The sequence below is a fragment of the Bubalus bubalis genome, chromosome 1, assembly GCF_019923935.1.
Source record: "Bubalus bubalis isolate 160015118507 breed Murrah chromosome 1, NDDB_SH_1, whole genome shotgun sequence".
Lineage (NCBI taxonomy): Eukaryota > Metazoa > Chordata > Mammalia > Artiodactyla > Bovidae > Bubalus > Bubalus bubalis.
The window spans coordinates 32,210,932-32,231,817 of record NC_059157.1 but is presented as its reverse complement, the minus strand read 5'-3'; the positions used below and the strand labels follow the sequence as shown (position 1 = coordinate 32,231,817).

Sequence of the window (20,886 nt, the reverse complement as noted above, 5' to 3'; positions counted from 1 at the left end):
AAATGTGAAATGTACAAGAATCACTATAAGGGAAGCCTTTAAAAAAGACTAGAAATAAAACTCCTTTCCTATCAGCAAAATCCAATAGCTGGAAGAAATTAGTACGGAAATTAAGTGGTCCAAAAATCTCATCCAAAGAGAGAGGGGAGAAACAGTTACAGAATAGAGCTTTAGTGGAGGAAATAATTTGCATTCTTGTGTTCATTCAAGAATGCTGTCTTGCATTCATGTAATAATGAAAAATAAGTATTTGAATATGAATGTCAGGAAAGGGAAGATAGTCATTAGTGAAATGAAGAAAAGCACAATAGACTTACCTAATTAGCAGGGGGGGAAAGGAATGAATAGCAGTCTGATCACTTTAGCAAAAACAGCTCCAAGGAAAAAGAGGAAATGAGTAAAATCAGGAAAAACCATAAAACAAGATGGAAAAAGGGAACTTTATATATGAGATATTACATGAAATGAAAATACACTGAATTTTTACAGAAACTATCCAGTTGATTTATAAGTGTTACTGGTACTTATATGAAACAGGCTTGAGAGGGTAGGTAAAAAGTGGTTGAGAATGAAGAGATACATATAAAGAGATATTAGGTAAATACAAACAAATAAAGTAGGAACAGCAGTATTAATATCGGGAAAGGTGGAATTGACAATTAAGAAGACTAAACAGGATAAAGAGGACCAGTAAGTAAAAGATAAGAGACAAGTGGATGAACATTCTTAAATGCATACATTAAACAACATAGTAGCTAAATTTACAAAGCAAAAGCTTTTGGGAGAAAGAAGGTTATTAAATATACTTACTGTGGAATATTATAGTTCACCTTCTTCAGAAACAGATCTAAAAAGACCAGCGAAAAGAAACTTACTATGTTTCTTTACTATGTACCTTAGGAAGATGTAAGATACCTGGAAAACAAAGAAACCAAAAGAAAATGGGAAGTAGATGATCATGATAAATTAGAGACACACAAAAAGTTGATTATTTAAAAAGGCAAAGAAACCAGAAAGCATCTGATGGTCCTGGTTACAGAATAACAAGATCAAAAATAAGGAGAGACACTGAAGACATTGTAATAACTAAAAGGATCTGCTCCAAACAATGCATTTTTTTTAATCTAGAGAAATTTATTTTTTCTTAATAAAATATGATCAACCCCAGGTTATTTCAAAACAGGGAGAAAACTCGTCAGGATCGATCATCTCAGAAGAGATTAGAAAGGTGATTAAAAGGGACATCATTAAAAAGTACCAGATAGCTTCCTGTGGCTTCCCTGGTGTCTCAGTCGGTAAAGAGTCTGCCTGCAATGCCGGAGACCTGGGTTCAATCCCTGGGTCGAGAAGACCCCCTGGAGAAGGAAATGGCAACCCACTCTAGTATTCTTGCCTGGAGAATTCCATGGACAGAGGAGCCTAGTTGGCTATTGTCCAGGGGGTCACAAAGAGTCGGATTCAACTGAGTGACTCACTTTTACCAGCAGGCAAGTGCAAAGTTAAGAAAGCTATTCAAAAAAGAAAGAAAAAAAAGATGGAAAGCACTTAGAATCATATTGTGATATTGACAAACCTTAATAACAAAACTTGATTAACTTAATATAAAAAGAATTTGGCAAAACTAATACAATTATGTAAAGTTTAAAAATAAAATAAAATTAAAAAAAAAAAGAATATCTAGACCAAAATTGCTTCTCAATATGTACATAAAAATTCTAAATCTTTGTATGTAAGAATCTAGAAATGAATAAAAGGATAATAGTCTGGACTAGGTTAACCAAGTGGTTACTAATCCTTGGTGGTGATGCAAGGATTTTTTTCAGTGTTAGGAAATCTATTAACATAATTAAATTAATAAATCAATGTAGAAAAGCATGATCTTATCACTAGATGATGAAGTGGTTTGGGGTAAAAATTTTAAAGCTATTCCTTCTTAAAATAAAGCTCACTAAATAAAACAAGAAGGAAAAACACATAAATATGTTGTATAAGATAATCTATCAAAAAAATTGAACAGCATTTTAAAGGGTAAGATCCTAGGACCATTTCCATTCAAGTCAGTAACACAAGAAAGGCTCATCTACCCTCACAATTACTATGCAAAATTGTTTAGACTTTCTAGCAATTGTATAAGAAAAGAAAATGAAACAAAAAAAAAAAAGAAAGAAAAGGAAACAATTGATGTATATTTGGGGAAACATTGAAACTCGCACTTCTGTTGAACACATGATTGACTTTGTATGTGCAAAAACCATTTGAAATAAAAAACATTAAATATTTGAAGCAAATCGGTACTTGGGTAAATAGAAGGTAAACATAGAGACCCCACTGGTAGTGTATGTAGCACAATAGTGAAGAGCATAGACTCTGGATGTAGATGATATGGGTTTCAGACCCACATCTTTCACTCATTAATTGCATGGCAGGTTACCCGATTTTGGCCAGGTAACTTGCTTGAATGAATTACTTAATTTCTCTGTACTTCAGTTTTCTTCTATGCACATTGTGCTTTAGCTTTCAAGCTTATTGAGGATGAAATGAGTTAATATATATAAACTACTTATTAATAGAACAATTGCCTGATGCATGTTATATACCACTTCTAAATATTTATTAAACAATCATTGGCTAAATTTGGAAGTCAGAAAAAATATCTTACCACAATGTCAGCAAACACTATAAAGTTCTTTGGAATAAATTTTACAAGAGCTGTATGGGACCTAATAAGAACAGACCCATAAATATTATTGTGAGACATAAAACAAGATCTGACTAAATGGAAAGAGAGTCAGTGTTTTCAGATGGGAAGACAGACATCATAAAAATATCAGTTCTACCAAAATAAATGCATAGAAGTCAAGGCTTATGTTTAATTTGAAAATGTGATCTTAAAATTTGTGTGGAAAAATAAATGTCAAAAATAGCCAAAAATATATTCAACAGTGAGAATAAAATGCCCTTACCATACATTTAAAAAAATTCTAGGAAGTCATGTAATCACATCTATAAGACACTGGCATAAATGAAAACAAGTTGATCAGTGAAGTAGACTAACATTTCAGAAATAGATCCTAGTATATAGGGAACTTTAGCATAAAACAAAAAAATGGCTTTTCTATTCAGTGTAATTTGATAAATGGTGCTGGCACAACTGGCTATCCATCTGGAAGAATATAAAATTGGACCCATATCTTTCAGCATATTCAAAAATAAATTAAGATGGATTAGAGACAAATGTAAAAAATAAAGCAGTAAGAATTCTAGAAGTTCATTTGAGAGACTGAATAAAGTAGGAATTACTTGATCCATTAGTAGCAGAAAGCTCCAAAAACAATCATTTAAACACCTAACAGAATGATTTTCTAACAAAGCAAGAAGTCCAGAGGTAGATTGTCCAGGGTTCAAAGATGCCGTCAAGGACCCAGATTATTTCTGCTTTTTTTTTTTTTTTGCTCAGTCATCCTTAGCATGTGGCCTTTGTCCCATGGATCCCCAGATGTTTGCTGCATTTTCATATTCCTGTTGAAATAGAAAAAAAGCCAAGATGAGAAGCACTTCTCTCCATTGGACTATTTCTTTTTACTCCCCAAAGACATCTTCCCGCATCTCTTTTTTCAGAACTTGTTATACTTGGCTACACTTAGCTGCATGAGAAGAGGGAACATTTACTATTTTTGCCTTCCAGCTTCTATAACAGAGGCAGGCAAGGAAAAAGTGGTTGTGAATCTATACAGCCCACCCCAGGGACTTTGTGTACATTCCGAGGATAGAGGAGACTGTTCTAATAGAAATTAAAAGTCCAGAAAGAAAAGCCTTATATGATTATTTTTTATTTAAAGTCTTGCATATAAAAGATAAATAAAAGTAAAAATACCAGGAACAAAATTATCATATTGGGAAATATATTTTTAATCCATGTGACAGATAAAATGTATATACACGTATATATAATAAATGAAGAGTAACTTTGCAATTGAAAACAGAAAGACAACCCAAGGGGAAATGGCTTGAATAGACAATTCACAGAAGAGCAAATTCCAGTGGTCAGTGAACGTATGAAGAGGTCATCAGTTTTCCTATTAGTCTGAGAAGGGCAGTAGCTCATCCCACATCCCCCTGCACAGTTCGTGGCCTAGCTCCACTCATCGAGCATTCATGAACCAGGTGCCCACCACTGATTTGCTCAGGACGTTCCTCCCAGCTTGGTAAGTAGAAAATGAATGGGAGGAGCAACTGTAGTGACGGGTGTTCCTATTTGGAATTCTGAACACATTGTTTTTTTCAAAAAGGTAGGCTTGTACACTGAAGTCACACACTAGAGTGTTCTTCCATCCAGATGACTTAATATACTTGCATGTTTTACCTGGGCTTCCTCCATATTGCTTTCATGGAAAAGTATATACTGATCCATTATCAACTTCTGAACACAATACATTGATTCCTAAACCAAGAACGTGCTGTACAACTGAAGTTTTGGCTTAGGAAGAAAGTAAAAAAAAAAAAATTAGAGTTTGTATTTCAGTGGGGTTATGAAAGGAAACCTGCCAGTTTTAAATCATCAAAGATCAAAGCCAAAGATCATCCTTGTCTTGGAACCATAGGTGTGGAGAGGGAAAAGCACCTTCCTAGATAGGCAGACACTGTTGCTTATGTTCATTCTCTCCTGATGGTTGGTTTTCAATTCAGGATGAATTCCAGGCATAATAGGAGCATGGCACAGTGTTTCTGATTTAGTTTAGGGATGAAATATAAACCAGATTTCCTGGTGCTAAAGGAAATTTTAACCCTGTGACCCATACTTTTTTGGGGGGTTTCCCTGGTGGCCCAGATGTAAAGAATCTGCCTGTAATGCTGGAGACCCAGGTTCAATCCCTGGCTTGGGAAGATCCCTTGGAGAAGGAAATGACAATCCACTCCAGTATTCTTGCCTAGAGAACCCCATGGACAGAGGAGCCTGGCGGGCTACAGGGGTCCGTGGGGTCATGAAGAGTCGAACACGACTGAGCTAGCAACAAACATACACCCATACTTTTACTAAGGTCTAACTCTTCCTTTTCCTCCTTCTTGGACTCGTGACACTGTTGTTCTCAGCTTTGTTTCATAGACCACTGCATTGCCTTCTTTCTGCCTCTGTGTAACCTTATGGTTGGGAGATTTCTGAGATCCTCCAAATCCATTTTATAAATGAGGAAGACAGACATCTAGGCTTGTGAAAATGCTCTCTCAGTCAACAGCTGGTGAGTTCCAGAGCCAGAAATTGTTGTCATTCAGTCACCAAGTCGTGTCTGACTCTTTGCGAACCCACGTCACCAGGCTTCCCTGTTCCTCACCATCTCCCGGAGTTTGCCCAAGTTCCTGTCCGTTGAATTGGTGATGCCATCCAACCATCTCACCCTCTGTCACCCCTTATGTCTTCAATCTTTCCCAGCATCACAGTTTTTTCTAATGAGTCAGCTCTTCACATCAGGTGGCCAAAGTATTGGAGCTTCAGCTACAGCATCAGTCCTTTCAAGGAGTATTCAGGGTTGATTTCCTTTAAGATTGACTGGTTCGATCTCCTTGCTTTCCAAGGGACTCTCAAGAGTCTTCACCAGCACCACAGTTTGAAAGCATCAGTTCTTCAGTGCTCTGCCTTCTTTATTGTTCAGCTCTCACATCCATAGATGAGTACTGGAAAGACCGTAGACTTGACTACATGGACCTTTGTTGACAGAGTGATGTCCCTGCTTTTTAACACACTGTCTAGATATGTCACAGCTCTCCTTCCAAGAAGCAATCATCTTCTAATTTCACATCTGCGGTCACCATCCACAGTGATTTTAGAGCTCAAGTAGAGGATATCTGTCACTGCTTCTACCTTTTCCCCTTCTATTTGCATGAAGTGAAGGGAGAGGATGCCATGATCTGTTTTTTTAATATTGAGTTTTAAGCCAGCTTTTTCACTCTCCTCCTCTACCCTCATCAAGAGGCTCTTTAGTTCCTCTTCACTTTCTGCCATTAGTGTGGTATCATCTGCATATCTGAGGTTATTGATACTTCTCCCAGCAATCTTGATTCCAGCTTGTAACTCATCCACCCTGGTGTTTCACATGATGTGCTCTGTGTATAAGTTAAATAAACAGGGTGACAATAAACAGCCTGTTGTACTCCTTTCTCAATCATGAACCAGTCAGTTGTTCCATACAGTGTTGTAACTGTTGCTTCTTGATGCACATACAGGTTTCTCAGGAGACTGGTAAGATGGTCTGGTATTCCCATCTCTTTTCCACAGTTTTTTATGATCCACATAGAAGCTCTAGCATAGTCAATGAAAGAGAGATAGATGTTTTTCTGGAATTCTCTTGCTTTCTTTATGATCAATTGAATGTTGGAAATTTGATCTCTGGTTCCTCTGCCTTTTTAAAATCCACTTGAATGTCTGGAAGTTATCGGTTCACATAATACTGAAGCCTAGCTTGGAAGTTTTTACTTACTAGCATGGGAGATGAGTGCAATTGTCTTGTGGTTTGAACATTCTTTAATACTGCCTTTCTTGGGAACTGGGACGAGGATTGACCTTTTCTGGTCCTGTGGTCACTGCTGAGTTTTCCAAATTTGTTAACAGATTGAATGTAGTACTTTAACAGCATCATCTTTGGGGATCTGAAATAGCTCTGCTGGAATCCTGTCCTCTCACTAGCTTTATTGGCAGCAGTGCTTCCTAAGGCCCACTTGACTTCATCCTCCGCAGTGTCTGGCTCTGAGTGAGAGACTACACCGTTGTGGTTATCCAGGTCACTCGGATCTTTTCTGTACAGTTCTTCTGTGTATCCTTTCCATCTCTTCTTGATCACTTTGGCACCTGCATCTATTAGGTTCTTTACCATTTCTGTCCTTTATTGTGCCCATCTTTGGAAGAAATATTCCTTTGACATTCCCAATTTCCTTAGAGAGATCTCTAGCCTTACCCTTTCTGTTTTGCAAGAAATAGAGTCAAAGCCTGTCATTTTTCTACTCTACTCTTTCACCTTCTAGCTTCCATGACTAAACCAAACCATCCTAAGAAAACCATAATAAAAGCCTTGAATATGCTTGAAACCTTGAAGTAAACGTAGATAGGTTAGAGAGGTCATAAAAAGGACAAAACATAAAAGAAAAAAAATTGAATTTCATCAAAATCAAAGCTTTTACTTATGAAAAAATACCTTTCAGAAAATGAAAAGGCAAGCTGCATTTTACATATTTTTGCATATTTATGTATGTATGCATGTGACAAGTATATGTACCATTATATATATATGTATATTTGACATATGCATACATATATGCCCATATATATATATATATATATATGTTGTATATGTCAAATGACTCATATCTAGAATATATAAAGAGCTCCTATAAATCAGTAACAAGACTATCAATGCAATTTAAAAATGGACAAAATTCTTATAACAGAAACTATGTGGATGATACTCAAATGTCTAATGAACACATGAAAAAGTGCTCAACGTCATTAAGCCATCAGGGAACTGAAAATTAAAAGTACAGTGAAATACTACCACTCACCCACTAGAAACTAAAATTAAAAACATTCACAGCACTAAATATCAGTGAAGATGTGGAACAAATGAATTCTCATACATTGTTGATGAGAGTATAAAATGTAAAATGGCAAGATTTGTTTAGAAACTGGCAATTTCTTATGTAAAGTTGAAAATAACATCTTCCCTTTTTCCTAGCAATTGATTTCCTAAGTATTTACATAAAACAAATGAAACTTTATTTTCATAGTGACTTTATTCATAATGGGCCCAAACTAGAATGACCAAGTGAAATTATGTAACAAATTGTAGTATATTCATGCAATAGATGGATCTTCCTGGTATTTCAGCTGGTAAAGAATCTGCCTGCAACACAGGAGACCCCAGTTTGATTCCTGGGTTGGGACGATCCACTGGAGAAGGGATAAGCTACCTTATTCTTGGGCTTCCCTTGTGGCTCAGCTGGTAAGGGACCACCTGCAATGTGGGAGACCTGGGTTCCATCCCTGGGTTGGGAAGATCCCCTGGAGAAGGGAAAGGCTACCCACTCCAGTATTCTGGCCTGGAGAATTCCATGGACTGTATAATCCATGGGATTGCAGCATTGGACATGACTAAGCTACTTTTACATGCAATAGGACACAGCTTGGTAATAACAAAAATGAATTACTGGTACAAGCAACAGTGAGGAAGAACTCAAAAATATTCCATTAAGTGAAAGGATTCAGAGCAGATACTGCATGACTCTGTTTATATTAAGAGTAAGAACAAAAAAAAAAAAAAACCTCATCTATAGCAAAAAGAAATCAGAACAGTGGTTGCCTGTGAAGATGGGATTGACTGTATGGGATACAGGAAGGAACATTTTGGGCGTGAGGGAGATGTGCCATATTTGGTTTGGGTTCATGGCAGATATCTGTTAAAACTCACTGAAGTGTCCATTTGCAATTTGTGTATTTCACTGCATGTAGAATTTACCTAGGCAGTGACAATTTTTAAATTGTTGTTGTTGTTCAGTAGCTAAGTCTTCTCCAACTCTTTGCGACCACATGGACTATAGCACTCCAGGCCTCCCTGTCCCTCACTATCTCCTGGGGTTCCCCAAGTTCATTCCATTGAGCGGGTGATGCTATCCAGCCATCTCATCCTCTGCCACTCTCTTCGCCTTTTGCCTTCAATCTCAAAACCCCAAAACTAGACATTTCAAACAGCTGTAGTTGAATATGGAAAGTCTGGGGTTTGCCTTCTCTTTCCTCCTGCTTCCGCCATCTCCTTTGATCCGGGACTGTCGTATTGTCTCCACTGAACCACAACCACAGTCCTCTTAAAACCACCTCTGCTGCCAATCTACTGCAGTGTTTCGCTGAATACAGACATTTTATCATTAAGATTATAGCATTCCCAGCCTATCCAGGCTTCCCTGGTAGCTCAATCGGTAAAGAACCCACCTGCCAATGCAGAAGACTCAGGTTTGATCCCTGGGTTTAGAAAATCTCCTGGAGAAGGAAATGGCAACCCACTCCAGTATTCTTGCCTGGAGAACCCCAGGGACAGAGGAGCCTAGTGGGCTGTTGTCCACAGGGTTGCAAAGAGCCAGATAGGACTGAGCGACTAACACTAATCTGTAACACACTAACCTATCCAGGACTGTGCTGAGGGAGGAAATGAAGAGCTGGTAGCACATGGTTAGAACCATGCCTTTCAAATATTTTCATCCATGTCTAAATAGAAAAAAAAAAAAGCCCAACTTTAGTTCTTGGATATAGATTGCATTTTTGGACAGTTTTATTGTTGGAATTCACTAAAATGATAAATAATTTAAAAGCATTTCCCTATATTGTGTGTTCCAGATAGGTCAAAAGAATTAAATTCATATTTCTTCAATGTAGGTCATGGAAGATGCACATATTATTTTAGAATATCACTGACTGATCTGATCTGAATAGCATGTAAAAGCAGTATTAATAACCCTGTTGATTGCAATACTAATTGTGTCTCTCTCTGGACTATTTTATCCTGCTCTCAAAGTGAAAGGAAATACATCCATTTTTTCTTACTCTTCTTATTTTTATTTTGTTTATTTGCATTTTTTGCATTTTGAAAATCAGTTAAACAGTCAAGCATGTTGGAAATTGTGAAAGAGGAGAATTTGAGAGCCAAGAGCAAAACACTTTTAAAGACTGAGATTTCGTTTAGTCTTGGATGCCATTATAGTGAATAATGGGAACTGATCCTAGACTTCAAAAGAAATATGACCATATGGTCTTACCATTCAGCACTTAATGCTGCTATGAATTTCCAGTTCTACCCCAACTTTTCATTTCCCCAGTGTTCCCCCTCACCTCTGTCATCTTACAAAAACGAAAGGAATCTGAAACCCTTTTTCACGTTTTCTGAAATACTTCCTGGTGCTGAGAAAAACCTTTTCTTTCTGAGAGTAGGGTTTCATAAAGAAAGACAAAAACCTGAAACATTCATCAGATCCCCTAGGCTAATTACTGCGTCTCCAAGGTTTTTTATTCCTTTTAAATATGAACTCCTTAAAATGATTCGTTTAGAGATCAACATGATTAATCCTTCTCAGTCACTACAAATGTCAGCGGTGGGATTAAAGGATTTAGATGGCCATGTTTACTCAACCTTAAATTTCTGTACTTAAAGACATGAGTTAAATAGCTCTAGTTTATCATTGTTTCATGCGAATGTTTTCCTCTTTAGTTCCCTCCTTTAGCTCCCCTGCCTAACTGATTGTTAACTAATTTTGGCTATTAAGTAGGTAAGTGCCTCTTTCAGGCTTGGCAACCAACCTGCTTTGTAGATTACCTGCCAGAAGGTGTGAGTAGATAGACATAGCTTATAGCCCTCCTCCGGACACAGTGGGGGTAATCCTCTCCCCCTGCCTCAGCCTTTATTGGTCTGATGTCCTGAGCCCCAGATTACTGCTAAACTTGTATCCGGTTCCTTGCCATGTTGCCAATTTTGGATCCACATTGTGAGTCAACATGGTGCCGCTTCAGTCACAATTATTAAACACCTGCTGCTTCACGCCAAACCGCACACATATTTATACCAGCACCTACGGCAATCTGATTATCAGATACTAGCAGATATGTTGTGGGCATATTTTCATTCATTGTTGGGTCTTGAGTTGTTCTAAAGAAATAATTACTAAGTGAAAAATAAAAACCAAATTCATTTTCAGAACACTTTTGAGAAAAAAAATTAAGTTTACAGTTATCGACCTCATTCCAAATGGTTGCTAATGTCAGAATTGAACTGTTTTGCACTGGGAATCTAAATCCTTCATGGGACCTGCTAAGATGCTCTTTCTTTGTAAGTCAGCAGACACACAACCTAACTTTTCTCCTTTGAGCCACTAAACCTTCTCTTCACCATCCATGTGTTTGTCTTCCCCTGGAGGCTTCACAAATCTTATCTTCAAGAAACTGTGTATTCTCTGGGGCCCTTCATGCTAATCCTGCTTTTCCCTGCTTGCAAGTATGCTAGGGGTTTTCCCTTCTCAGCGTCTCATCAAGTTCCCTGTCCAGTCTCAACCGCACACTTCCAGTGACAGAGATGCCGTCCACAGCTGAGTTGTGGATGAACACTGACGGAGTAGCCTGCCAGGGCTTCCATTAGACCCGTGTTCTGAGTTATAAACAGGCTGTGTCGTGGTCATTTCCTCTGTCCCCTAGAAATTCGAGACTATCATTACATGTTCTAGATGTTAATGTCATGAATAGGTAAATTGAGAAAGTGATGAATACCATTGAAGATATTTATGTTTTATAGTCAGTAAAATGGGGAGAGAAAGTTAAGATATTTAGTGGGACTTTAAGTTAATTTTTCAAATGTATTAATAGTTTTGGGTAGGGTTTTGTACATAAAGGTTTATACCCTCATTGAAATCTCTATTGCATGTTCAAGGATGGGTATTCTGTTCAAATAGTGACAAATTTAACATAAGGAAGTTTGGAGTGTCCCATAAAATATGCATTAGAACTCAAAGGGAAAAAAGTTCCATGCGTTTGTTTTATTCTGTGATCTTACCAGTTTACAAACACAGCAAGGGAACTCCAGATAAGATAGTGACACAAGCCCAGCTGTTTCAAATGAGAAATGTCTGTCCAATTTGTAGATCTGTGTTATGGCTCCACTCTGAGGATGGTCGCTCCATATCTGAGAACGGATAATTCTGTCCAAACTGACAACCAAGGAAAATGCTTAAAGACAGTTATAGGTTATTGTATCCCTGTGTATTACATTTATATTGATTCTTCTCTCCATTTCCTATGCTCAGTTTTGGGGCTTGTTACTACAGAAAAAAAAATAGATGCTCATTCTCCTTTAAAAAAAAAAAGCCCATCTGTGATGAAGGGAAGCACTGAAATAAAAGAAAAACATTGCTCCCATATTTCTTACACAGCTTCATTTCTTTACAGTAAATGAGCAAGGATTTTTAAAACCCAGCTTCTCCAAGAAGAAGCTGATTAATTTCTAATTATTGAATAAGAGCTGTTAAACAGGAAATCAAGAAAATATGTCTTTTTTTAAGAAAATACTTTCATTTTTCTTTCTTGTAGTTAATACAAATTATCAGGGGAAGTAAAAATTCAAAACTATAAAATAGAAAATTACTGATTTCCTTCACAGGTCTTTCTGTATCATCCAACATCAAAGTTATACAGCCCTTCTCACCTTCATTCATGCTCCAAACCATACACATTTATTTAATTTGTTGATTCTCTTTCTTAGTTTCCAAAAATGGGATCATATTTATGCACACTACTTTGCAACTTGTACTTTTTTACTTAAAATATATATAATAGGCTTCCCTCCCAGAACAGAAGATATAGGTCCAAACCCGCTCTTTCTGCTAGCCATGTAGTCTTCCATGAAAGGAATATATAACTTATTTAGCCATTCCCTTTGTGGTAAATATTCCAGTTATTTTAATTTTGGCAACAACATCATAAAGAAAATTATTTGTACATATATGTTTAAGATTAGCTGATTTTATTTCTCTAGGATATAGTCTCAAAGGTAGACTTTATGAGCTAAAGAGTATTTTAATAGAAAAATACATTTGAAAATTAAAGCAGTATATTAGAAGACAAAGAAAAAAATAATAGAATAAAGTAATAACGAATTTGTGTAGCAGACCTACAGAATCCACGGCTTTCTAAGACAACACGCTGCTTGGCTCCAATACAAATTTTATTACCAATGACCTGTAGTCCATCTCCTCACTGCACATTTGCTGTATGGTGTACACACTTGCAGTATGGTGTAAAAGAAAACCAACAGATAGTAACAAGAGTTGGTGAAGTTATATAGAGACCGGAGCCCTTACACACTGGTGCTGGGACAGGAGCATGGTGCTGCCACTGTGGAAAGCAGTCTAGAAGTTCCTGAAAAGGTTAAACATAGAACTACATGCAAGATGACCAGCAATGCCCCTCAGGTGTATACACAAGAGAAATGAAAACATGGTATTCCATAGTAGCATTTTCATAATAGCCAAAAAAAAAAAAAAAAAGGAAAAACTCAAATCTCCATTCACTGTCAAACAGAGAGAGAAAATGTGCTGTATCCATACAATGGAATATTGTTTGACCATAAGAAGTGAGTACTGACACATGCTATGATATGTGTGGATCTTGAAAATACTATGTCAAATGAAAACAGCCAGTTGCTAAAGTCTACGTATTATAGGGCCCCTTTTCTTTGAAATGCCCAGAATAGCACTTCTGTAGTAAGAGAAAGTGTTTTAGTACTTGCCTGGGGTTGGAGGGAGTGGTGGGGTAAGAGGAGAAATAGGTGACCGATAATTGGTACAAAGGGTGATAAAAATATTATAAAATGGATCGTGATGATAGTTGCACGCCGCCACGTGCTTACTGAAAACTGTTGACTTGTACACTTTACGTAGGTTCATTGTACAGTTTGTGAGTTAGTATCTCAATAAAGCAGTTTTGGAAAAAAGAACAAGCAGATGAAAGAGAAAAGGGACAATTCTAGACATTGGAGCATCTAGACATAAGCAGGGAGAGAATACACAAGTTCCCAAGTTAGGCCCCCCTCCCCCAGGTTCTGCAGTCACCGCAGATGACTGAGGCTAGCTCCTCATGTAGAGTTGTTTTCTTGTCAACCCACTCAGACCCAGCAGATGTCTTAGCTATTGATGACCATCCCCGCATTGCAGCTTTGAAACATCCCTTCTTGGGCTTCCCTGGTGGCTCAGTGGTAAAGACTCTGCCTGCCAATGCAAGAAACATGGGTTCGATCCCTGGCCCAGGAAGATCCCACATGCCACAGAACAATTAAGCCCATGCATCGCAACTATTGAGCCTGTGCACTAGAGTCCAGGGGCTGCAACTGCTAACGCCTGGATGCCTAGAGCGTGGGCTCGGCAACAAGAGAAGCCAGCTGCGCACCGCAACTAGAGAGGAGCCTTCACTCACCACAACTAGAGAAAAGCCCGCTTCGCAGTGAAAACCCAGCATAGTCAAAAATAGATAAATAAATGAATAAATTTTTTAAAAAAAGAAAAACCCCTTCTTGCTCAGATTAGGTTATAGACACCATGTAAGAGAAAGGCCATTTTGCAAGCCCCTGTTCCTTTATTACAGAGATGCCTCTGCTTGGCGCCAGCCTCATAGAAGGACTTTGTTTTCACATAGTCCCTTCTACTTTGTCACATGCCCTCACTTATTTTTCAAAATGTGAACTTTTTTTTTTTAATGATGCAACTTGCCTGGACTGTTTATTCAGTTTTTCTTTTATAGATTTTTCAAATTTATGAGTGTCATAAAACAAAAATGCCTAATCTAGTCCAAGCTAACCTTGCCTTTTAATCACAAGAAATTTCATCCTCAGGTACACTTTATTCTTGCTGCAATTTATTATTTTGGGACTGTTTCAAATTGTAATGGGAAACTCTGTGGTTGGCCTTGCTGATCAAGGTTATCAAAATTCAATGTGCAGGAGATAAATACTGATTTCATCAGACTCAGCCAAAAAGAATTAATATAAAGACTCAGAGGGCAAAGAAAGAAATTAAAGTAATGGTATTAGAACCACTGCAAAGAACACAATCTGAAAAAACAAAAAAGCATGGAAAATAAGAATAAAGGTATCCTCGTTTCTTTTAGGTTATTTGAAGCCAAAGATGACTTTAAGCAAGATGGTCATGTTTTTAGTCTAGTTCCAGAGCATCTTTGCTGCCTTTCTCTGCCTGTCTCTTTCCATTTCTCCGCATTCACTGAAAGTCTTGCCTGAACAACTGCACCCAAGCCCCAAACTCCCAGCTCCATGGTACCTCAGCCAACTGCCTCTTCTCCCGGTCAGGAATCCTTCTTTTCCTCCATCTTCCTTCATTTGTCAAAAGTGGCTGTGCTTTCCATTAGTATATCCCATCTTGCTAAACATTGCTCACCTGTAGGAAAAAAATATAATAGCTTAATTTATTCTGATTTAATAACTAGAATTCCCCAGATATGTTTGCATTAAAATGAGGGATCCTACAAGCAAGACTCCTTAACCTAAAGGAGAATCAACAATAATGGAATTTGAAGCACTGGGTACAAAGAGCTTTGATTGAAGGAAAAGTCAACTTTGGTGGTGATGTGGCTCTTCTAAAATTATTTGAAAGCAATCCTCTCCCTCCCCTCAAATTATACATTTTTCTGTCATTATTACATTTGTCCAGATGTTTCTTTTTTGTCATTTTTCATTATGCTCCCCTTTATGCTGGTCTCATTTATATAAAGCATCACTTTTAAATATTTAAAATTTTTAATTTTTAGAATTTTTTACATTGAAAAATTCTTTAATTCTGTAATGCTTGGCAATTTTTCAAAAGATTCACATATATAATTCCATAATAACCCTTTTTTTGTCCCCTCTTACTTATGTTGTCCCTCCCCTCTTTCCCTCTCCCCACTGGTAACCACTAGTTTGTATTCTATAGTGGTGAATCTGCTGCTTTTTTGCTTTATTCACCAGTTTGTTGAATTTTGTAGATTCCACGTGTGATATCATACAGTATTTGTCTTTCTCTGTTTGACTGATTTCATTTAGCGTAATGCCCTTCGAGTCCGTCCATGTCGCTGCATATGGCAAAATTTAATTCTTTTTTATGATTGAATATTATTCCATTGCATACATATGAATAAGTGTCTATATATATATGAGCAAGCTTATATACTGCAGCTTCTTTAATCATTGATCTGTTAATGGACACTTAGGTTGCTTCATACTTTGGCAATTGTAAATACGTTGCTATGAACATTGAGATGCATGTATATTTTTGAATTGGTATTTTTTCTTAGTATATACCCAGGAGTAGAATTGCTGGGTCATATGGAGTTCTATTTGTTGTTTTTTGAGAAATCTCTGTATTATTTTCCACAGTGGCTGGCCAATTTACATTCCCCCCAACAATATAGGAGAGGCTTTTTTCCCCTCCTACACCCTGACATTTGTTATTTGTGTTATTTGTGATGACAGCCGTTCTGACAGGTGTGAGGCGGTATCTCATTGTGGTTTTGCTTTGCATTTCCCTGACGTTTAGCAAGGTTAAACATCTTGGGTCATGTGCATTTCCTCGTTGTAAAAAATGACTATTCAGTTCTAGCCATTTTTAAATCAGGTTGGTTTTTGTTTTTTTTTTTTTTTTTTTGATGCCAAATTGTTATGAGCTGTTTATATATGTTGGAAATTAGTTCCTTATTGGTCATATCATTTGCAAGGAACTTCTCCCATTCATTAGGTTGTCTTTTTTTGGTGGATGGATTCCTTTGCTCAACAAAAGCGTAAAAAGCATCTTTAAACCAAGTCATGACAGCCCTGAAAGGTGAAGAAATGGAGTGGTAAATGATTAAGTCCTTAAGTGGCTTAAACTTAGGTTCATTGGATTTCAAGTTTAGTGTTCTTTCCCGAGAAAGCAAAAGCAGACTTAATTTAGTAAGGAATCTAACACCTTACTTTCTAACTTGCATTTCAGAAACAGCCCTTAAGAATTTGAATCATTGCTAGACATTGGTTTCAAAGGGTTGGATGTTTAAGGAGTTTGGGATGCACATATCAATTCATAGGGATGATGCCCTAGATATTTATCTGCAAAGTGAACTGTGTTTGTATACCCAGATAACAAATAATCAAGATTGCCATTTTCTGCTTTCCTTCACTCCATAGATTTTTGCATCAAGATGGCAATAGTGTGAAAAGTCAATAATGTGGGGAATTTTTCAAGTTACATTTCAGAGATTAGAAACGGAGTTCTCACTGCCTTTTAACTTGTCTCTGATTTTTATTCTCCAATGTGGGAACCTCCCACCAGAAAGATGCACAGGATCTTATCATTCATTCTCACACTTGAAAAATTATTTTGGAAACTCAACATGTTTGATGGTGATGTTTAACTGTCTTATACACCCTTTCCTCCCTCTCCATTTTAAAGGTGATATAATAGGAACGGATAAGCTCTTTCACATTAACCATCCATTACATTCCTTTAACTCTCCATGACATTGACCTTTTTTTGGATTTACTTTCATAAGTACAGTCCACACTAACTCTTTGAAAAATACTGGCCATACTGTGTCTTACCTCATTAAGCTTGCCCACTTTCTCATTGTTCGATGGGTTCTTATTCCCTCCTCTTTATTTTTGCTGTTTTCTTTTTGACATACCTTTTGGTGCAGATGCATGTTCATGTCTCTCTGAGATAATTTGTAGCTAATTGTAGCAACAGATTTTCATTATTTATGAGTGTCATTGTCAGAATCCATCTGGAAGTCTGACCGAGATGAGGCAGAGTCCTCCTCCTGATCTGACCGTGGCCATAACGCAGTGAACCACTCTGGTTAAAATGGGCTGAGTGCTGGAGGCCGCTAATATTTTTACAACCAAATATTTACTATCGTGTGCATTACATTTGATTCATTTCCTACAAGAGTCAAGACATTATTTTATTACAAATAATTTATGACACACTCTTTTAAAAAATGTAATGTATGTTATTTCTCATACCAGCCAATTAACTTTAAAGTGTTTGTGGATAGGTAAGAGAGGGAAGTAGGAAAATGAAAAGGATGAGTAAAATATATGCTTAATATTCTTAAAAGGTTGGTATTATAGGGTAGGATTGAAATCAGTCTTGGTATACTATTATTCTTTTTCCTGTATTTTGATTCTAGTTGGTATCTAAATCTCAGATTCTACCATGCCAATGAGACAGGCAATAGAAGGCCCATATGTATGCATCCTCTAAGCAAACAGTTTTCTCGCTCTTCTCACCCCTGGTATCATAAAACATAGGTGAAATTTCAAGAGTAAACATAGGATTGGAAAAGCCATTAATAATGGCAGTCATTTGAAAGTGTCACCTAATTTAAACACTTTGCTTTAAGTTATTGCAGTGTCATGAGTTTTATTATGCTCAATTTATTAGTGAAAACCTTCAGGGTTCACAACCATTTATTTTTCAGGGAACTTGATTTTATCATTAATTTTTAAATACATAATACTCCTACTTTATTTTTTAGAGTGCACTTTATTTGCACAAATTGGTTTACTTCGATCGATACAGATGGTTCTAGGTGTTTATTAAAGCAGAAGTCAGATGTCTGCACATTTTCAAGACTTTACACTCCAAAAGTTAGTGTATGTTTGTACACAAAAGCACAATATTTTTATTGGTTGTTAAGTGGAAAACTATAATAAAGACTGCCCAAACCCCTGTTTCTAATTAGCAGGTAGCTTATTTTAGAGGGCAATTTTTTCTCTTCCTAAGGGGTGACTTCCGGGTTGAAAAATCCTAATGTTTGGGATAAGAGCTAGGACCAGGGAAATACTTCTGACAGTTTCTATCAATGATAACTAAGGCTTTTTCTGGGTTGAGTTTTCATGGTCTGGACCACTTTTCCTGCCCAGCATTCTGGAGGTGCTTATGGGTTGAAATAAGGAGCTCTGAGCTGGGGTGGGTGGAAAGTCAGAGGTGGACCCCCCTCACACCCACCCCTCCCCTAACTAGACCTTACTAGATCACATGTCATATGAAGCTAATGCCAATACCTAGTGCTGAGAACTCAAAAATCTGGATGCTTAAGTGTTTATTTTTTTAAGAAAATAAAATCTTAAACGAAATGTATACTCACTGGTTGTTATCTTTTTTTCCCCTCTAATTAGGACAAAATTTTACCCTAAGGCAGTTAGGCGTTTGTGAACCAGCAACTCGAAGAGGACTGGCATTTTGTGCGGAAATGGGGCTCCCCCACAGAGGTTACTCGATCAGTGCAGGGTCAGACGCCGATACTGAGAACGAAGCAGTGATGTCCCCAGAGCATGCCATGAGACTGTGGGGCCGGGGGGTCAAGTCAGGCCGCAGCTCCTGCCTGTCAAGCCGGTCCAACTCAGCACTCACCCTGACAGATACGGAGCATGAAAACAAATCCGACAGTGAAACCGGTAAGGTCCTTTTTGTTTGTGGCTTTATAACATTGGCATTCGGTGCTTCCTCTGTTTTGGTTGACTCTGGAGGAATGGCTTTCTTCCTTCTTCTCCTCTTTCCTTCTCTTTTTTTCTTCTTCCTTTCTTTGCATTGCAACACAGTAGCACTCAAAAAATGTCCTTCAATATTGCATTATTTTTCCTAGGGAAAAAAAAGTCAACATTCAACATCAGAGTGTTAAGTTGTGTTATGCAAGCATTCTCTGTTGTGTTAGCTATAGTTTTGAAGAACAGTCTAATCATGTACAGAAAAAAAAAAGGTTGGCTTTGACTTATCTTGAACCATGTCACCTGTTATCCTCCATGGAGTAGCAGAACAAGTAGTGATAAAATTTACCCCAGAGCCAGCTTGTAATCAGAGATGTCTTTGTAGATTCCCTCTTAAAAATATCTCAAAGAAGTTCCAGAATCTCAGAATGGATGAGTGAGCACACAGAATGGTTTATTAACAGGGCTCAAGTGATTGAAGAACAAATTTGATCATGCTTTTAACTTACTGGTTGATGAAAGCAATTGAAATCTTGATAAAGAGAAGGGAGTGTGGTCTTTGATGTGCTTTGGAGACTGGATTACTCTGTAATTAAATCCTTGCACAAAAATTGGATTTTTCGGGTATCCAAATAGCAGTTTTACATACTTTAAGAAAAATATCTTTATAAATTATTTTGATCTTTCCCTATCGCCAATGCAAAATGATAAAGAAGCAGTTAGTGTATATGCAATAATAGATTTAAAAGGAAGTTTAATTTTTAGTCAGCGCAGTTTCTAGGAAAAATTGGAGTATCAGCACCAATGTACCAGACAACAAAATGGCATTTCTTCTTTAGCGTTTAATATGAACAGTGCACTTGCTGCTTTAACCCGGTTATTAATGCTGTGTGTATATGATGCATCAAAAGCCAAGAGAAAATTAAAATGGAAGAATTGTGTGACTTGTGAAAAGAAAGATGGTGTTTTACCAATGGCATTTTATTTTTATTCTTTATGGAGCAACTTTGTCAGCTTTGCTTTGCGATAGGAAAACAGGTCCATTGTCAGCGTTCAATCTCAGCCAGGTCACTGAATGAAGGGGTAGATAGTGCGTCATACTGCTTGTTGCTTGTTTTCTTACTATTAGAAAAAAAAAAAATCTGCTTTAAACCAATGAAAACAATATCTCATGGAGACTATTTTAGTGCATTAAAACAAAGTCATAATCGATTAATAATAGAAACTCATACAGAGTTGTGAGTTATTGGTGGAGGCTAGCTTCATCCCAACCCAAAACAGGAAACAAGGACAGTTCTGCCTGACACAACGAGTCTTAGAATCTGACTGTGGCGTTTTCCTGAACCAAACTGTCCACCTCAGTGAAACCTGGGTTTCTACCACTTTTCACTGTGGATTCAGAAGTCACTCACCTTAAGTAAGTAAGATTTGGCATAAACTTTGCTTCCTGTCCATCTATATCTTTACATAACCCTCTTCAAGCAATTTTAGGTACTATGGTTATATTCAAATACATGATTTGATGTTTGATTTTCCTAAAATATGTGTAAAATTTTGTGATGGTTTCGGAAGAGAGCAGAGGAGAATGCAGGAGGACAATGCAAATCAGTTCTGATTTGCTGCATCATGGGCCGTGCATCTGCATATCCATTAAGTATTGTCCCACATTGGGTCAGCTTGCCACACACAACCTGTGAGGCATCTCTCTCTCTTATAACAAGTATATCTTGTTATTGTGTCTGTATTGCTAAAAGATAATTTAATTTTTATTATTTTTTAAATTGTATGTCTGCTAAAATGGTCTTACAATGAATTCCCAAACACACACCATTTTGTTCTTTTCAGAAAACATAAAACTTAG

The 20,886-nt window shown here is 37.2% G+C and overlaps 1 protein-coding gene across 9 annotated transcripts in view; it reads left to right on the top strand.

Annotated features, from left to right (window-relative positions):
* Positions 1-20,886, top strand: part of TENM3 (teneurin transmembrane protein 3) — a 1,064,917-nt gene that overhangs the window by 617,017 nt on the left and 427,014 nt on the right. For all 9 annotated transcript variants that reach the window (XM_044938509.2, XM_044938511.2, XM_044938515.2 and 6 more), the window contains one exon: positions 18,717-18,995. In XM_044938509.2, coding sequence (XP_044794444.1) covers positions 18,717-18,995 — 279 coding nt within the window. The remainder of the gene's footprint in view (positions 1-18,716; positions 18,996-20,886) is intronic.